Source organism: Trichechus manatus, unplaced genomic scaffold (assembly GCF_000243295.1).
Source record: "Trichechus manatus latirostris isolate Lorelei unplaced genomic scaffold, TriManLat1.0 scaffold00017, whole genome shotgun sequence".
NCBI lineage: Eukaryota > Metazoa > Chordata > Mammalia > Sirenia > Trichechidae > Trichechus > Trichechus manatus.
In genome coordinates, this window is record NW_004443953.1 from 18,518,970 (window position 1) to 18,539,311 (window position 20,342).

A 20,342-nucleotide genomic window follows, 5' to 3' on the forward strand; every position below is an offset into this window, starting at 1 on the left:
CAATCTAGGAAATGAACTCTCGAGGACTATCCAAAACCAAAAGAAATACAACAGGGAATCAGAGCAGTTAATCAGTAAATGACAACAACATCAAAACAATGAAAGAGGGAATAAACAGCAAGAACCTTCTAATGGAGAGGAAGGCAAGGCGATACTAAGTAATGGTAGACAGCTTCAAACTTAGAAAGATAAGGGTAAAATTCATAGTAACCACAAAGGAAGTTAACAAACACACTCACAAAATATTTGTTGGGTTTAGATCAATTTCAACTACATGTACTATTATTTTTGAAACTCAAATTACCCCATTTTTGACCAGTGAGAGTCTCTTCAAGCTGGCTCCTGAGGCCTTTGACATGACCCTAGCAATCTTTCATAGTGCTCTTGCTATGTGATAGGACATGAATTTCCAGGTTCGTTTTTTGTACATTTCCTTTCCCAAACCTAGAATCTGTCATTTCTCCCAGAAGCCCTGATTTCTTTAAGGGGGAAATAACATTTCCAAACAACAATCTAAATACTAGCAGTGCCTGCTCATCGCTACTCGGCTGGTCATTGTTTGTAGTCCTCTTCACTAGACAGACCTATAGATAGAGATATGATACTTCTTGAGTTTAAAGTAATATTTCCAATTCAAATTCATTCAGAGATATGGCATATTTTACTTATTAGCCTCTTCTATATTACATCTGTATCTCCTTTCTTCCACATTGAGAATCCTGATTCTTAAGGATACAGGAGATGATGAAATCAAAATATCTCATAGCTACTCACTTTATCCCACATTACATATACAAGTCTCAGAATAACAATACTAATAATACCATCACCAGCATAATTACTGACAATAGTTTTAAAACTGTTTTGCATATATTCTCCCCATTATCTTCAATTTTTTAAGTAGTTAGATCCTGTCTATCTACATTGCCTGAACATACAGAAATTACATATCATACTCTTACACTTTTAACCCTCACTGAATTTTAGTTCTAAAAGTAATTATATGATTAATGCTCACCACCAGTCCTTACATTGAGTTCTCTCTTATTTGATTGCCTGAGACTCATTCTACACTAGATTCCTCAGGAAGGGCTCATGGCAGCATTATTCCCTGAATTCTTACATGTTGATAACTCTGTCCCCTTTACAATTTAAAGTTAGTTTGGCTGGATATAAAATCCTTGGCTCACGTTTCCTTTTGTTGAATATCTTAAATATGTTACTTCATTTTCTCCTGGCATAAAGTATTGCTGTCAAATAATATGATGACAATCTAATTTTCCTTCCCTTATAAGACACTTGCTCTTTTTACCTAGATGCTCAAAGAATTTTTTCTTTTTCTTTAACATCCAATAATGTTACTAAAATATGTGTTGGTGCTGGTTGTTTTGCTTCAATATTTTCTGGTACGTGGTATACTCTTTCAGTAACTAGTTTCAAATGTTTATATGCTGCCTAAGTCAGGGTTCTCTAGAAAAACAGGACCAGCAAGCTATATATAGAAAGAAATTTATTTTGAGAAATTGGCTCATGCAGTTGCGGGGGCCAACATGTCCAAAACATGTAGGTTAAGCAACAGGCTGGAAATTCTGGCAATCTCGTGTCCCAAATTGATAAGTCAAGAATTGGGAGAATGACTGGAATTCTGGAAGAATGTCTATTTATAGTCTGGAAGGAGAATCCTCCCTTGGGAAATCTCCAGTTTTGCTCTAAAGGCCTTCAGCTGATTGGATGAAGCCCAACCACATTACGGAGGGTAATCTGTTTTACTTAAGGCCAACTGATTTAAACGCTAACCACAGGTAAATACTTCATAGCAACATCTAGACTAGTATTTGATGGAACAACTGGGCACCACAACCTAGCCAAGTGGACACATAAAATTAACCATTACAATTCATCCCTTTTCAACTTGGCACCCACATACATCTCCTTAAATCACACTTAATCTCCTAATAAAGATAAAAACAAAGTCATACTTCCACCTAACATGATACAACTATCCTGTGTACAACCAAAAATGCACTAACCCCTTTCCAGAGAGGATGCAAAGTCCTTGGATGATGTTCACTCTTCTCCTTGATATCCTGTGCTCAGCCCTTCTTGGGGAGCCATGAGCAGCACCCTGCTGCCTTGCACTGCCTTCCTCCAGTTCAACAGTAACAGAGGTAAGCCAACACTGGTAGAACAAAAAGGACTGGAGACCAAAATCCCCTAAAAGCCACCGCTCCTTTAGACTTCCCCTAAGGCAAATGATTAATGTAGGTGATAATGTGAGCCAAAGACCTGGTACGTAGTTAGCCCTCCTTGCCTGTCTTCAGTTGGAGATGCAAGGGTCCCCGGCTTACATTATTTTTTACTTGAAGTATAAACATACAATAAAATGCATGTATCTTAGACGTTCAGTTTGATGTATTTTGCCAATTGTGTATAGCTGTGTAACTACCACTCAAAACAAGATACAGAATAGCAAATCCTTTTTTATTTTGGAAAAGTTTTCTTCAATTATAGTTCTTAGTATTTATTCTGTTCCCTTGCTTTGGTTTAATTCCTTAGGGATACCTATTATCTGTATATTGGAGTTTCTCTATCTTTAATATCAGTCACTTTCTTGTAAATCCTTTTTATCTCCATTTCTTTTTGGTTTTTAAAAATTTCTTCCTCTTACCTTCCTTCTACTTCTTTTAAGATACATATCTGTTGTATTTATTTGCACTTGTGTTCCTTCTAGCTTATTCATTTCTGAAATCATTTTTTTATTGTTACTTCTTTCCTGCCTTCTGTCATCTCATGTCTAAGGTTTTCTAATTCTGATTTATGAGTTCTTACATGCTTCTCATTGTACTAAGAACATCTTTTAGCTCATTTTGAAAGACTGTTACAGTTTTGATCTGTTCTATGAGTATGTCTTTCTGGTGTGCCTTCATTATCTGTAGTGCTGTTACTCTGCTACTTGTTCTCTTTGTCTTATAATAACCACGTATGATATTTAACTTTGACACTTTTCTTTCATTTTTATGTAAAACTAGTTTTTCTAAATGTTTAGAAGGAGGCTTTAGAAGGTAGGTAGCTTTTCTAACTTCACAAAACTCCCTCCTTTGCTGTTTTCGTGTAGTGTTCAGAAATATGGCAGCTTGCTTCCTGAGATTTCCTGGCTCTGTTCCCACTACCCCTTTACCTAGACCTTCTCTTTCATCACTACTGTCCCTATCCTGCATAATTCTGACTGCACTCTCAACAGTTTCTCCTCAGTATGGGGCCTTCCTAAAAGGGAGCCTTGTCAAGTTAGTATCAAGAGCTCACAGGGGTTAGGTCCCTTCAAATCTTACTGAGGACCCCTTGTATTCATCTGCTATTTGCTATTTTGGGGTTCTCCTAGTCTCAGGTATGTCAGATGCCCTGTTTTCTCCCACACGGACGCTGATACCATGCGGACTCCATAGCTTCTGGTAGTCTGTGCTCACCCATTTGTATTTTAGAATCTGTATAGCTGCCTTGTCACTTAGTTTTGTTTTAAATGTTATTCATGGGTTTTTAGATTTTCTATCTAATTATTTTATCTCTTTTTATGTTGGGATCTGGGAAAACTAAAAAACTATGTCACTGCCACTATCATCTTCCCAGAATCCCCTTACAGCAGTCTTAATAGGATGATTATCAAGGTACCATTGCTAAGTATGATTGTGACGAATTACATGCCTTAAAAATATAAATTTCCTTTTGACCCTATAATCCTAATTATAGACATTTATCCTAAAGAAATAATATAATTAGGTAAGTGAAAAAAAAAATTGTGCAAAAAGCTATTCTGGACTGGAGTGTCTTTTTATCTCCCCCCCGCCCCACCCATTTTTAACTCTACTTTTAGTATGTGTATTACTCCACACAGTGTCTGGAGTGTCCTATTAAATTTGAATAATTGACTAATACATGACTGAAAATTTAAAGATACAAACCTTCAAATGTTGGTCCATAAATTGACTCTCCACCATCTCCTCTTCCAGCTTCTATATCTGAGAAATAATAATAAATGAAAATATTAGAATAAATCAATATCTATACCATGAAAATACTACTATAATGGTCTCACTTGTATTTTCTAAATGCTTTTATATTCATCATCCCATTTTCTCCTCATAATAACTCTGTGAGGTAGGTTAAATTATAATGCACAGCCTTTGAAATGATGAAGTATCAAATTGTAACTGTAATTGAGACTTAAAGAAAGTGTGTTTGTATAAACTCTGCATGCTTCAAAATGTATTCCATAGGCTGTCTTGCTTTTCAGAAAAATGGAAAGATTAAACTGAGAGGATGAAATAGGAACAGGAAGTTCTTTTTAGAGCATGAATAAAAACAGGTGTTCTAAAAATAATTAATGTTCAAGTTGTCATTCCCTGAAGCCCTACAGTGATAACTCACTTATTTACCCAGTACTTAGGAAATGAAGTTTCATCATAATGTCATGGTTTTTTTAGGTGTTTATATGATATGCATATTTTGGCTTAAGCAATGCTCCCACTATGAAAATCTTCCATGCACGAGTTCTTTTATCCATCTACAGATACAAAGGATGCCAAGCTAACTCTAGTGAAAACAGAAGTCTCTCAGGTCTGTCTTCTGTACCCCAGCCTCCCCATCAGTACCCATTTACTTCCTTCAGCTTTCTAATCCCCCCTCCTTTAATATAATGCTCAACAACTTTTTGTTGAAGTAGCGTGTCATTTTAACTCAATATGAGTGATTTATCTATAATAAAATTGTTTGTGCTATTATAGGAATCTGGTGCATCAGCAAACCTGTGGACAGGATTTATTCCAGGCAGAGCAAGTAACATTTAAATCATACTATTCATAAGGCTGGATGAGAAGTAAGCTGGTGCAGAAGTTAACTGGTAAGCCTTGAGTCTCCAGCCCTACTCCACCTGATACTTTGCATGATTTACACCACAGCCCTCAGCACCTCTCAAGAGGATGTTGCTGAAGGCCAAACCTGGAAATGGGGAAGGTGAGAGTCCCCCAGTATCAATTCCTTCAGATTCTAGAGTTTGCTCTGCTCAGGCAAATCTGCCCAGGTAGTTCCCCTCCCCCACTAATTTATCTAAACACCAGTCACACTCCCTTGCCCCATCTCCCCCTCCTCACACCCAGCCACATACTCTTGCCCTTTGCTTCAGACCTCCTGAATATATGATATTGACACCATTTCAGTCAGTATTTGATATTATTTTTTGTGGCCATAATCCACTCTCTTGAATTCAGCCTTGTATATCTGATATGATTTCTATATTTCTGACAACAAATTCAGGGATACAGAATAGTGGTTAAAAGCAGACTTCAAATTCAAATAACTGTAATTTAAATCTTGACATTAGTTACCCTTTTCAAGCCTGTTTCCTCATCTGTATAAACAGGGATAACAAATACCTCACAGGCAGCTCTGAGGATTAAATGAAATAATGTAGGTAGAGCACTTAAAATAACGCCTGGCAGAGCGTCATGCTCATTTCTGTGTGGTCATTATTATTATGCAGCATCATGTGCTAATAGGATGTATCTTCTCCCTAGCATCGTCATCACCATCCTTACGCTCAATATGATGATGATGATAAGATGTATTAAGATATATAGCAAGAGATCCTTCTGAAGACAGTAGGCCACAGAGAATTGAACCAAAGTAGCTTAACCGACTTGGTATCTTCTTTAGAAACTGTACTTTAGAAATGAATGGAATGCATGTTCCCGGTTTAACTATCTGTTCAGCATTCCTTCATTCGTTCTCTCAACAGGCACCTACGATATGCCAGTGTTCTAGAAACTGGGGATGCAAAGTGAACAAAACAGATTAACAATATTTTCCCTCATGGAGCTTACAGTCTAGTGAAGAGAGATAAGCAATAAACGAATTAACTGAGAAATACATAATAGTATTCCAATGGTGAAAAGGGCTACAAGAAAAATAAAGTAGGGTGTGGGGGATAGGAGAGTGGCAAGGGAGGAGCTGAGGAGACGTGTGTAGAGAGGAAGGTGGCAGTTTTATACAGGGTGGTTCTTGCTTAGAAGATGAAATCTGGGCCAAAATCAGAAACAACAAGAGGGTTAAACAAGTGGATAACTAGAGGAATAACTGGAGAGAATGTATCCCAGGCAAAGGAAACAATTGAAGACTCCAAGGCAGGTACATGCTTGCTGTGCTCAAACAGCAAGGAAGTCAGTGTGCATGAAGCAGAGGGAGCGAGAGGGAGATGTCAGGAGGTGAGATGAGAGTTGGGGTTGGTGGGGGTGGGGGAGTAGACTGTGTTGGGTCTGTTGGTCTCAAAGCGCAAGCAATAGTGCCCGAACGCATCCAAAGGCACTGGACAAAACCACAGTTAGTTCCTGTATTCCAAAACTCAACACAGCCCTGTGGGAATCTGACATCAGAATGGAGAATAATGTTTACAGAGCTCAGCACTTCCAATATACCATGTCACTGAATCCTCACCATATCCTGTGATATTATTATAATGATCCCAATTTTATATTTAAGAAATGAATTCAGAGATACTAAGTGGTTTGTCCAGGGTGGTACAACTTGTTTGGATTTGAATCCAGTAGTCAGATTTTTTTCTAAATTGTTCTTAATATTGATGCCTCACTGCCAGAAAACAGCACCCAAGATCTGTGCATTTTACTATTTAGAAATTGTACCATAAGTAAGTAAGATATAAACAAACATAAATAAATTTACCTACTTTTCTCAAATCTTGCTCTAGGTAAGTCCAACAAAACCAAAAAACAAACAAAAAAGAAGCCTAGCCCATAAGAACCAATATGAAACTAAGTATCAGGTGACCCTGATATAGGTCCCCTTGAGGACTGTTGTAGAATAACAGAAAATGGAAAACAATCTAAATGTTCACCAGTGGAGAATTAACTATATTGGTGCAAGTAATATGATGCCAAACTAGGTAGACACTACAAATTTTTATGTTTATTGATATTGGAAGATAAATACCAACTATTAAGTGAGAAAATAATGAAGTCCGATAACAGTATTTGTGATCTGACCTCATTTTTGGGAAACTGAGGGAAAAAGAGCTGATTAACATGTAGGATACTTGGGATAAATCTACATTTTCCTCCTTACCAGCCCCAGAATGTTTCACATCGTAGAAAAATAATTAAACATTATTAATTTAAGCCTCTGCGTACTTCATCAAGTTCAAGCAAATCTCCTTCCATACTTAGTCAATTATTTTTAAATTGCCGCCTGACTGCTCCCTATGGCATATCTCCCAAAGGCCTCCAAAATTTAATTTTGTGCTGTTAATCAGGTACCCCCTCTACATAAAGCCAAAGGACTGACCCAAAAACAAAGCAAAGATGAAAACTAAAATCTTTTGGATCTTACTTTTCACTTATAACAATGGTGGCTAGCCATAAATCTTTGGTGAGAAATAAGGGCACTGTATATTCCAGGCACCCTTAATTAAGTGAGCATTTAAAATTGTATTTTAATAAAAAATGTTATCCTGCCTTCCAATATTATGTTTTAGTTTGGAATCTTCCAGGTAACATACTTTAGATTTATTCATTTTAATATTAGGGAATTCTTTTTAAAAGTATGAATATCTTAATTCATCATCTAGCCATACAAATCCTTTAAATATATTACATCTAATTCTGCATGTATTTCACAAAGGTAGATAAAGAAAACTTTGTGCATTCTTTTTTGATGTTGAAATTAAGTTGCATTTAAGGTTTTAAACTCACCTCCTCCTTGTAGCCAAGCGTTCTGGACTAATCGATGAAACACTGAACCTTTATAATGAAGCCTTAAGCCACTTGCAGAAAATCCTGCTTTTCCTGTGCATAAGACCTGAAAATTCTTACATGTTTTGGGACATGCATCACAGTATAGCTACAAAATAATGATAAAAGGTTTCAAAGATTAAATATTTAACATTTTGACAGCTATAAAATTTTTCCAACTTATTAAACAACAACAAAAACCTCTTACCTCAAAAATCAATCTTCCAACAGGATAATAATCAATAGCAATGTCCAAAAACACAAAGGAATGCTATTAAAGTTAGGGAGCAAAAAGTTAGTGCAGGTCAAAATCTCATAAGAAAGTTTTAGAAATGACTAAAAATATAAAGATATAATGTTTTCAGTGATAAGATTTCAACTTGTAATAATTGGGATAACAGCAAAACTAAAATGAATGACTTAAAAGAAGTTTGTTTCATTTCATCATATCACATCTTTACAACCTAAACAACATGCTTTTTAAAACTCTTCAGTAGTGCAGTTTTGAATAACATTAACTTATCAAACAAGACTTAGAACACATGGCCCTAGATATCCCAGACATGGCAGACTGAGTGTAGAAAGGAACACCAGTCAGTCCCTGTGGGAAAAGAACAGACTGAGGCTTCTCTTTTCATTCTTGAGTAATTTTGGGGAAAGATCCATCATGAGCGCCATGGGTTTGGTTACTGTGTGTCCTGGATTTTCAGAGACAGCATAGATTAGCTAACCAGAGCCACGCTACATCCTTTCTGAGTGGGAAAAAAAACAGGCTACTATTTCCATAGAAGGGGTGGCACCAGGGGCAGGGCAGGGAAGGATGCTGTGCTTTCAAGTCATACTCAATAATATTCTCCTATGCATGGATGCCTCCAGCTCTTGTTTTCAATTGATATCCGCTCTGGTACAGACAGCTCACACTGTGAGACCTTGTTTAGCCTTATAAAGAGGCATCCAAAATGAATACCCTAGTCTTCATGATGACAGCACTCATCGAGGGGGCAAAACACATCCAATGGAGTACACTTCAGACTGGAGGTACCATTCTCATACATTGAAAAGTGCCACCTTATTCAAAAAATAATTTACAAAGTGTACAACTTGTCCTGCCCTATTTCTTAAGAACCTAGGAAACATAAATTAAATCACTTTGAAATGTATCACTATCATTATTTTATGGCACGCTAACCTTTTTTTTTTTTTTTTTTTTAATTAAAAGACTGAAATAGTATTGTGCTATCTGGCATCCAGCAATGAAGTACTACATCCATACTAATTATGATTAACATGTTTCTGTCTCTTGGCTTCTGTATTAAAAGTGCTTAATTATAAAACAGAATATTACAACCAAAGAATAGGAAACATAATATAGTAAACTTCACAGGGCTTAGGAGGAAAAATTGGAGACATTAGTTGCCTTATTAAATGAGTAAGTCCACTTATGCATCTTTAAACTTCCCTGTATATCAATACATTATTTTTATGGATTGTTAAAAGAGTAGATGATTCTAAAAATTCTAATGAAAAGAGATCAAATGAATGCAATACATGGTAATGTCCTAGTCACCCTGCAGCCAAACACACAAACATAATTATCCACCATATTGCTACAACCCATATGTAAACAAGGTGGCCCCTAAACAACCCAGTTCCTGGGTTTTACTCAGCAAGAGAAGTCCACCTTCTGCATGAAAATCTAAGAACTTTCTCTGGAATCTAGGTCCTCTATCCTCACTGCCACTAATTAATTCAGGCTCTAGCCAACACTCCTACAGCAGCTGTGCAAACGGCCGCCCTGCCAACAGCCTGTCCCCACTCCAGACTGCTTCTGCTCAGCCCTAAAAATTAATTCCAAAAAGTAGGATTATGTCATACTCTTTTTCAAAAGTTCTGTTGGCTAGGTTTCCTCTTGGATAAAATCTAACTCCTTGGTTCAGAATGAACAATTAGTCATAATCTGGCCTCAACCTTTCTGTAATGGAACTCTGTGGGTTTTTTTCTTTTTCCTACTTAACATCTGAATACCCTTCCTATTTAGGTTACTTCCCACAGGGACCTACCACCCTCTACAGAACTCAAAGGGGCCAGATTCTCCCTCTCCCCATGCTGTGGCAGCCAGGGTGTGAGGATACGACCTGGTTGGACCAGTCAGGTGTTCCTGCCTGCGACGCTGGACCTATAATGCGTGACCCAAAAACACACAGAGAGTTGAGAAGTTATTCACAAGGAAAGTGGCATGCAAACCCAAGGCCAGTGGCACCTACGGCAACATCCCAGCCACACATTCCTACGGCGTGATAGGTCATGTTTTCCTGCCTCCCGGCTTCCCCTGGCTCCCACCTGTTCTCCAAAGCTGGTTCTCCAGCTTTCCTGTCAATCATCAGGTAACCAATATCCTTTCAATACATACCCTTCCTCCTTAAATAAACTAGAGTAGCTTGGTATTGTTGGCACCAAGAATCTTGACCAATGCTCTCATCTTCCCAGCCTCATTTCCCACTAATTCTGGCCTCCTTGTTGTCCCTTGCTGTTCCTGGAGTACTCCATGTACTTCCCGATCACTGTTCCTTTGGAAATTAACTGCTATGGAATATTAATTCCTACCCATACCCCAGGGCGTCTAGTATTTTCAAAGTGCATTGCTTATGCAACCCAACATTCACTGAGCACGTCTTTAGTTTCGGGTTCTGTCTGAAGTATTGGTTAAAGTGAATGAACAGACAAGGTCCTTGTCTTTCAACAGCTCAGATCCTAATACTAGGTCATCCTGTGGGCACAGACCACCATGGGCATGAAAGTATTTTTAACACATGGTAGCTGTTCTACAATGAGGTTTCTGAGTAAAACTCCTCTGTGGCCATCCCATCCTGATGTCTGTCTTTTACCCCCCTGGAGTATCCACTGCCAGTGGAAACCTCTCCACTGCCACAGACTGTCTAGGACTACTGTCACCAACTATGTGTCATGATTTAAAAAGTCACCTTTCTTCGCAATCAAAATGTCCATTTCCTTAGTGCAACAGCTCTCAACTAGGTGTGAGAAAGGTTTAAGTGAAAATATTTCATATTAAAAGTGAATGAATGGTAAGCTTAACCTTCTCCGAGGGATCTTTGTATTTTAAGATGGGTGATAATTGTTGCATATAATCTTTAATGAGGAGTAGAAATATTTGAACGGGGACGTTCTCCCTGTGCAGTCTGACTGCTATGAAGTATGCTTGCTTTATGCACCATCAGGCCAAACCCTGCCATACTCCAATCCTTTGCAACTTGATTGTAAGGTCATTGAGGGCTGAAAACCTAGTTTCCTGCTCACTTATATCCCTTTTGTTAGGTTATCGATAATTAGTACTTAATCACTATAAATGATTAATGATCCCACCATTAAAAAAAAAAAAAAATCACTGTAACTTGCCTTGGTCTCTCTTAAGAATTTAGAGGAATAATCCAATGTAAGTGCCTCATAAAGTGCAATGGGCTTGACATCAAGTATATCCCACACCCTGTGAGCCCATTTCTGCAGCTCAAGTGCATCACCCAGGAGCCGATCGTTAACAAAACACATCACGTAGGAAGAATATTCCCAGGTTTCACCGTTGAGCTCCTGTAAAGAAAAAGGATTAAAAAAAAAAAAAATGTTATGAGAGAGAGAAAAAAAAAACAAACAAACAAAAACTTGCTAAACCCATAAGCCAGAGCCTGTTATTAACGCTAGGATTTAACTTATCTTTTCCATAAAATCTTTAAAAAATATATTTGTTACCATCTTTTAGAATTTTGCTCTCAAAAATAATTTAATTAAACACAGGATTACCATAAAACCAAAAACCAAACCAACCGTCATCAAGTTTATTCCAACTCACGGCAACCCCATGTTTCAGAGTAGAACTGTGCTCCACAGGGTGTTCATGGCTGTGACCTTTCAGAAGCAGATTGCCAGGCCTTTTTTCTGAGGTACCTCTGGGTGGGTTCAAACCAGTAACTTTTCAGTTAGTAGTCCAGCACTTAACCGTTTGTGCCACCCAAGGACTCCAGAATTACAATATGATCCAGCAATTCCACTCCTAGGTATATACCTAAAAAAACTGAAGGCAGGAATGCAAACAGTTACTTGTACATGAATGTTTGTTGCAGCACTATTCACAACAGTCAAAAAGTGGAAACAACCTAAATATCCAACAACAGATGAATGGATAAACAAATTGTGGTTTATCCATACAATGGAATATTACTCAGCCATAAAGAGAAATGAAGTTCTGATACATACATGCTACAACATGGATAAACCCTGAAAACATTACAAAAGGACAAATGTTACATGGTTTCACTTACATAAAATATCTAGAATAGGCAAATGTATACAGATCAAAGTTTATTACTGGTTACCAGGGGCAGGCAAGGGGGGAAGGGCATTGTTTAGGAAACACTGAGTATCTGTTTATGGTGATGGAAAACTTCGCAACTGGTGACAGTTGCACAACATGATTTGTGTAATTGTTGTCACTGAATTTTACTTGTAAAAAATGTAGCATTGACAAACATTGTGTTATATACATTTCTTACAACAATAAAAATATTATAATCATAGAAGATAGATGGTTATCTAATAATAAAAATCACTGTGTGTACAGTATACTTGTTATATTAACTTGAAAATAAAATGTGATCTCTGACTTTATTTCTGAAGCACATTTTACTGTGTACATACTTGGAAAGGTTATGGATTCTGGCTAAGACATGGTTTCCAATGCAAAGGATCGAGAGAATGCTTTTTTGATGGAGGGGGTCAGGGTGAAGTGAATTAGTGTTTTCATCCACAGTGATGGTCAATCTCCTAAATTCCCAGTGTGTGGTCCCAGAATAACATCCTTTGAAGAGAGATCTGTTTTTTATTTGCCAACCCTGGCAAAACCATGAATAATTTGGGACAGCAGTTCTCAAACATTAGCAGACATCAGAATCACTGGAGGGCTCATTAAAACACAGATTCCTGCCTGGCTACCATTACTGAATGTTTTGATCAAAGATTCTATACGAGAATCTTTGATCAAAAGGAGGGACATGCAGAACAGAATTTCAAATGTCCATGGAGTCCAGACTTTCTGGAGCCATGAAGGCTGGATGAACCCCCGAAACTATCACCCTGAGATAATCTTTAAACCTTAAACCAAAAATATCCCCTGAAGTCTTCTTAAAACATACAATACCCAAAAAACCCCACTGCTGTCAAGTCGATTCTGACTCATAGCAACCCTACAGGGCAAAGTAGAACTGCCCCACAGGGTTTCTAAGGAACACCTGGTGGATTTGAACTGCTGACCTTTTGGTTAGCAGCTGTAGTTTAGCTTAATTAGTAAAGAATGTCTGCCTTGAGCATTGTGCTCTTTTAAGAACTATTTATGTGACATCAAATTGACAACAGCAACTCAAAAGACTAGATAGAAAACTTAGGGGTCAGTGAGTTTACGCTAATGTGGGAGGAATAATTCAGAAAAGGAAGGTGAGAATGGATATGTAACTTGAAGAATGTAATCAATGTCACTGAATTGTACATGTAGAAATTGTTGAATTGGTGTATGTTCTGCTGTGTATATTCTCAACAAAATAAAATAAATGGAAAACACACATACACACACACACAGATTTCTGAGCCCCACCTGAGTTTCTGATTCAGAGACTGGGCCCGAGAATTTCCATTTCTAACAACATCCCAGGAGATGCTGATGCTGCTAGTCTAGGGGCCACACTTTGAGAAACACTGGCTTTGGAAACCGTTTGTCTTCAGCTCGCTAATTTGCTCCATTCCCAGATCCTCCCTCAGGATATTTAATATCCTATTACTTGGTTGACATTTCTCAAGCTGAAAGAACTGAACAAAAAATTCAAGCCTCAGGTTGCAATACTGAAGGATTCTATGGGGAAAATATTAAACGATGCAGGAAGCATCAAAAGAAGATGGGAAGAATACACACAGCCACTATACCAAAAAGAACTGGTTGACGTTTAACCATTTTAGGAGGTTGTATATGATCAAGAACCAATGGTACTGAAGGAAGAGATCTGAGCTGCACTGAAGGCATTGGCAAAAACAAGGAATTGACAGAATACCAACTGAGATGTCTGAACACACAGATGCAGCACTGGAAGCACTCATTCGTCTATGCCAAGAAATTTGGGAGACAGCTACCTGGCCAACCGACTGGAAGAGATCCATATTTGTACCCATTTCAAAGAAAAGGGATTCAACAGGATGCAGAAATTATCAAACAATATCATTAATATCACACACAAGTAAATTTGCTGAATATCATTCAAAAGCAGTTGCAGCAGTACATTAACAGGGAACTGCCAGAAATCCAAGCTGGATTTAGAAGAGGATGTAGAACAAGGGGTATCACTGCTCATGTCAGATGGATCATGGCTGAAAGCAGAGAATACCAGAAAGATGTTTACCTGTGCTTTACTATGTAAAGGCATTCGACTGTGTAGATCATAGAAAATTACGGATAACACTGTTCTGTCATACACAGGGTTGGAACCAACTGGACAGAACCTAACAATACTGTTCGCTTCCTCTACCCTTATCAAAAACTGCTTCCAGGGAGAAAGGAAACTTGTTCATGCTGAATTGTAAATTACTGCTTAAGCCTTTGGGTCAATACTCTCTTAAATATTTTAATTTATCAACATCACATTTTATAGGACTCAAAGCATGAAAAAGGGAGAAAAAGTTTAAAAATTGTGGATATTTTAGTTAGCCTGGTGGGAGAGATGCATTGTAACAGTGGAAAGTAGGTACGCTTTACTCTAAAGCTGAGGCTGAAGATATAAATGCACTTGACTTCTCTGTGTCTCTTCTGTACATGAGGATACCATCTCGCCCAAAGGATAGGGACTGGGACCTGATGGTTTCTAGCACTTTCCAGTGCTAAGATGTATGATGCTGCCTTCTTAGAGGGGAGAAAGAGGCCTGCCCCAAAGCCCCAGTGCCATCCCTCATGGGCAGCATTACATTCTGCTAAAGCATAAGCCCAGCTCAGATCTAGCCAACTGAGTCACAGAGACTTCAAATGTGCTAAGAAGTACTACATATAACACAAGACACAATGCTTATATTGAGGGAAAAAAAACTTTCTGAAAAGAAAGACAAGGTTAACGTGGTAAGTATCCAGAGGATAGCGTAGGGGAGGGAAGGAATAAAGAACAGGTGGGAAAAAGCATCAGTGATTGACTAGAAAGCCTCATTCAGGTCCAATGAGAAAGGCAGGAGGAAGAGAAGAGAACACAAAACATATCAAAGTCAGTAACCTAGGCTAGAAAGGGAGGGAAACTGGGGAATGGAATCCACACCAATCTTAACAGCACAGTAGGAGTATCTAAGGGGAGTGGGCGCAAAGCACATAGCAAGGGTGTGGGGTCATAGCTCTCCTGTAGGTGGAGGATGCAATACTGGAAGGCAGTATAAGTTTGGTGATAAGAATTAAGTAAAAACATGTAAGTGGTATACGATCATAAGTTAGAGATAAAATATGGTTACTAATCTTTATGAGACCAAAGGGACAACAATAACTCTACAGATGCAAAGTTTAGGGGCAGTGAGTCGAAATTAATGGAGGTGAGACAACTAGAGCAGAAGTAACGAGAACGTTGACACAATATGAAGAATATAACCAACGTCACTGAAAAATATGTGCAGAAATTGTTAAGTGAGAGCACGCTTTGATGTCTATATTTTCACCAAAAATAACAATGGTTACTATAAGCATGGATGCTGGAGTCACACTATCTGACTTCACCACTTCTTTGGGTCTGTTATTTTAAACTCTTTCTTCATCTGCAATAAAATGAAGATGATAAAACCTGTATTACAATAGGGGTGTCATTAGGGTAACCAACTGTCCCAGTTTGCCTAGGCGTGTCCCAGTTGTAACACTAAAATTCCTACATCCTGGGAAACCCGGATGGCTGGTTACCTTAGTTGTTTTAAGGATTACAATTAATACATACATGTAAGCGATTCAAATAGTCTCTGGCACATAATACCATTACCAGTTGCCATCAAGTCGATTTTGACTCACGGACACCCTATGTGTACAGAGTAGAAATGCTCCATAAAGTTTTCAAGGCTGTCACCTTTCAGAAGCAGATTGCCAGGCCTTTCTTCTGTGCTGTCTCTGGGTGGGTTTGAACTGCCAACCTTTTGTTTTTTTTTTTTATTGTGCATTAAGTGAGAGTTCACAGCTCTAGTTAATTTCTCATTCAAATATTTATACACATTGTTTTGGGACATTGGTTTTAATCCTCACAATGTGACAGCACACTCCCCCTTTCCACCCTGGGGTTCCCTGTGTCTATTTATCCAGCTCCTGTCCCTTCCTGCCTTCTCTCTTGTCCTGCTTTTGGATAGAAGTTGCCCATTTGGTCTTGTATACTTGACTGAACTAAGACGCACTTTCCTCATGCATGTTATTTTTTGTTTTACAGGTCTGTCTATGTCTGAAAAGTGGGCTTCAGGAATGGTTTCAGTTCTGGGTTAGCAGAGTATCTAGGGGTCATAGTTTTGTGGGTTCCTCCAGTCTCTGTCAGGCCAGTAAGTCTGGTCTTTTTTCATGAATCTGAATTCTGTTCTACAATTTTTCTCCGGCTCTGCCCAGGACTCTCTGTTGTGATCCCTGTCAGAGCAGTCATTGGTGGTTGCCAGATACCATCTAGTTCTTCTGTTCTCAGGCTGGTGGAGTCTCTGGTTCATGTGGTCCTTTGGGCTAATATTTTCCTTGTGTCTTTGGTTTTCTTCATTACCCTTTGCTCCAGGTAGGATAGGACCAACAGATGTTAACTTAGATGGCCTCCTGCAAGCTTTTAAGACCCCAGATGCTACTCACCAAAGTAGGATGTAGAACATTTTCTTTATGAACTATGTTATGCCAATTGACCTGGATGTCCCCCAAGACCAATGTCCCCAGGCCCCAGCCCCAACCCCAGATACTTGGTCTCTCAAAGTGTTTGGATGTTTCTAGGAAACTTCTTTGCTTTTGCTTTGGTCCAGTTGTGCTGATTTCCCCTATATTGTGTGTTGTCCTTCCCTTCACCAAGGCTGACACGTGTCTACTGTCTAGTGATTTCCCTCTCCCTCCTTCCTCACCCTCGTAACCATCGAAGAATGCTTTTTTCTATGTGTAAATCTTTTCTTGAGTTTTTATAATAGTAGTCTCATACAATATTTGTCCTTTTGTGACTGACTTATTCCACTTAGCATAATGCCCTCCAGATTCATCCATGTTGTGAGATATTTTGCAGATTCATTATTGTTCTTTATCATTGCGTAGTATTCCATTGTGTGTATGTACCATAATTTGTTTATCCATTCATCTGTTGTAGGCATTTAGATTGTTTCCATCTTTTTGCTGTTGTAAATAGTGCTGCAATGAGCACGGATGTACATGTCTATTCGTGTGATGGCTCTTATTTCGCTAGGTTATATTACTAGGAGTGGGATTGCTGGATTGTATTTATTTCTATTTCTAGCTTTTTAAGGAAGTGCCATATTGTTTTCCAAAGTCTTTGTACCATTTTACATTCCCACCAGCAGTACATAAGATGAACCACCAACCTTTTGGTTAGTAGTCAAGTGCTTAATCGTTTGTGTCACTCAGAGACCTGCCACATAAAGTGTCATATAAGTGTCTGCTGTTATTCTATTTGTATTTCAATGAAAATGCATTATGGCTATGAAAATGATATAAGACTTAACAAATGATATTCTTGATTCAAGGTGCCTCGGTGGCACGAACGGTTTACACTCAACTGCTAACCTAAAGGTTGACAGTTCAATCCTACCCAGCAACACCATGGAAGAAAAGTCCTGGGGATCTGCTTCCTTTAAGATTACAGCCAAGAAAACCCTATGGAGCAGTTCTACTCTGTAACACATGGGGTCACCGTGAGTCAGGATAGACTTGATGGCAACTAATAACAGCAACAACATTCTTGACTCAGCCTCTTGCACTATTCACGTGAGTGAGCAGAGAGGGAAGTGGTCTCATAAAGCATCACTATCTATATGATACTTAATCACAGGAACAAAGGACATCCTTGTGCAACCAAGCACAGAACTATCGAAACTACTTGGCTCAAAGGAAACAGGATTTCATCAGACACTGGGGAGATGGGGCAGCACAAAGAAACCAGAACTGGGACTCTCTACAGGACTAGGCCAGGGATAACAAGCAGGAGGCATACCCCATGCCAACCTCCTCTCTCCCCCTTACCCCCTCAAACACAAGACATTGTTGAGCCAGGATGCTACCTCAGAATCCTCATCACATGCTCCAGGCAGCAATACCAAGTGATCATGGCTGGCACCTAAGAGGAAACCTATCTGCCATCCTAGACTAAGCTCTGCTAGCCCTAGGTTCTGGGGTTCTCCAAGGGTACTGTTAGAGGGAGAATACAGAGAAGGAAGCTTCAACTAGGACAAAGCTGCCCTGTGGGAACATGGTACCTGGCATCAGAGCTCCCCTAGGCAATAGCCTCACACAAGCCCTTCTGCTATACAAGTGCTATACCCTACCAACATCTTCTAGACTAAGGGTCAAGAAAAGTGCCAGGCCACAGAAACCTGAGTACCAGGGTGTCACAGGAAGCATGAGTGAGTGATGTGCAGGGAAAGAGCAATAATCATCAACACGGGTAAATATTAGCACTGAGAGTCTATCCCTTACCTTTATCACATGTCTTCCAAAAGGAAATCCTGTAATTGTTTTACTTCTTTTTTTTTTTTAAATCAGCCTGATAAAATGATTAAAATAATTTAGGGGGGTATATAATTTAAGAAACAAAACCCAGTTGCACTAAAATCATTGCTTCAGTTTTTCCATACCAATGCAAAGATAAATAATTCAGGCAAAGTGTTGTTCTTTGATAATATCCCCCATGCCCCCAAAATCCTTTACCCTTTTTTTCTCCTGTAGATATTGATCCCATGCAAATTCTTGAAGCGGAACTACTATAGGATCTTCAAACTTTGATGGATATGTGGTCTTCAGACTCTAGGTTTTAAAATAATTATTTTAGAGTAAGTTCTCTTTTAAAATACAAACCATTTCCCCAAATTTTTACAGAGCTTCCAGGAAGTTTTATACAAAGCACACACGGGCCACACAGTCTGACTTACATAGATGCCTCTTGCCTGCTCCCAGAGGCCCCTGTGCTTACCTTCATAAGGTGTTTCCCAGTCCATATTGGGGCTCTCACTTATTTGTCTTTCACCCCTAGAGTATAAGCTCCTTGAGGGCAAAGACTATGTCTTAGTCTTCCTATTTTCCCACCTAGCATAACATCTGGCACATAGTGGACTATCCATTCATAGCAAATTAATAAACAAACAAATAAAACAGTAGTTCTGTGACGTGCCATATTCTTTTAGGACCATTTTTTCCATAAATTAAACTCTTGCCTCAGTGGATCTACAGATACTTTGCTTGTAACTAAAATAAATAAATGTTATTGCTTTTTTATTTCCCTGACGTACAGAGAATGACACAGATAGTTGTGGTTAAACCCCTTTGCGGGGGGGGGGGGGAATAAATACTAAATATGTCCAGGTTTAGATACTGGATATATTTTGAGTTAGCATATATTGTTTTGTCTATATGAATCAGAGAAAACTCTTACCGGTTAGTAATCCCTGTCAAAAAAAAAAGTTTTGATTTCTGATATTAGTTACACCCTGCCTCCTCCTAAAGCAACCAAGAACAGCTAAGGCAATAACAGTTAGGTCTCACTTTTCTGAGTGGGTCTGAGGAGCAGATGGGGGCCAACAGGGAAAAGTGATCACCGGCTTATCTTTAAGGAATCACTGCAGTTGGTACCTTTTTCACTAAGGATAGTGCTAGGAGGTCCTGCTGTGGTCTAAAAGAAAACACTGGCCTGCCAAGCTCCAACAGGGGCCAGCATTCGAAGGGGGAGATGCCAGGATGTGGGTGTACCCTGCCTTGGGGTACCAGAGGGCAAGAGCAATCAGGTCATTTCCTTCTTAGATCAGCACACCCAATAAACAGATGATGCGTCCTTTTTCTCAATTCCAGTGCCTGTGCTTAGTTTGAGGCAGTCATGCAGGATAACTGCTGTTTCTAACGGAGGAACCATCTGGAATAATAAGCCCAATAGTTCTCAAATTAAGTATATCAGAATTTCTTCACAATTCAGTGTTTTAGAATAGACTATGTCCAAATTAAATTATGTTGTTGTTGTTAGTTGCCTTCAAGTCCATTCCAACTCATGGCGATCCCATGTGTGCAGAGAAGAACTATTTCATAGGGTTTTCAAGGCGGTGACCTTTCAGAAGGAAATCGCCAGGACTGTCTTCCAAGGCGCCTCTGAGTGGGTTTAAACCACCAACCTTTTGGTTAGTTGTCTAGTACTTAACCATTTGCATCACCCAAGGACTCCCTAATTAAAATATACATAATATTAATTCTTACTCTTTACAAATCTAAATGTAAACAAATAAGGCATCCAGGATTCTCACAAATTATTACGTTGAGAAATG

At 38.8% G+C, this 20,342-nt stretch overlaps 1 protein-coding gene across 2 annotated transcripts in view; it reads right to left on the reverse strand.

The window, feature by feature from the left end:
* PPIL6 (peptidylprolyl isomerase like 6) overlaps nucleotides 1-20,342 on the reverse strand; it is a 57,893-nt gene that overhangs the window by 35,884 nt on the left and 1,667 nt on the right. For both annotated transcript variants that reach the window (XM_023727640.1, XM_004372499.2), the window contains exons 2-6: nucleotides 18,745-18,840; nucleotides 11,208-11,396; nucleotides 8,002-8,064; nucleotides 7,755-7,902; nucleotides 3,957-4,013 (exon numbers count right to left, since the gene is read on the reverse strand). In XM_023727640.1, the coding sequence (XP_023583408.1) occupies nucleotides 3,957-4,013; nucleotides 7,755-7,902; nucleotides 8,002-8,064; nucleotides 11,208-11,396; nucleotides 18,745-18,840 (553 nt within the window). The remainder of the gene's footprint in view (nucleotides 1-3,956; nucleotides 4,014-7,754; nucleotides 7,903-8,001; nucleotides 8,065-11,207; nucleotides 11,397-18,744; nucleotides 18,841-20,342) is intronic.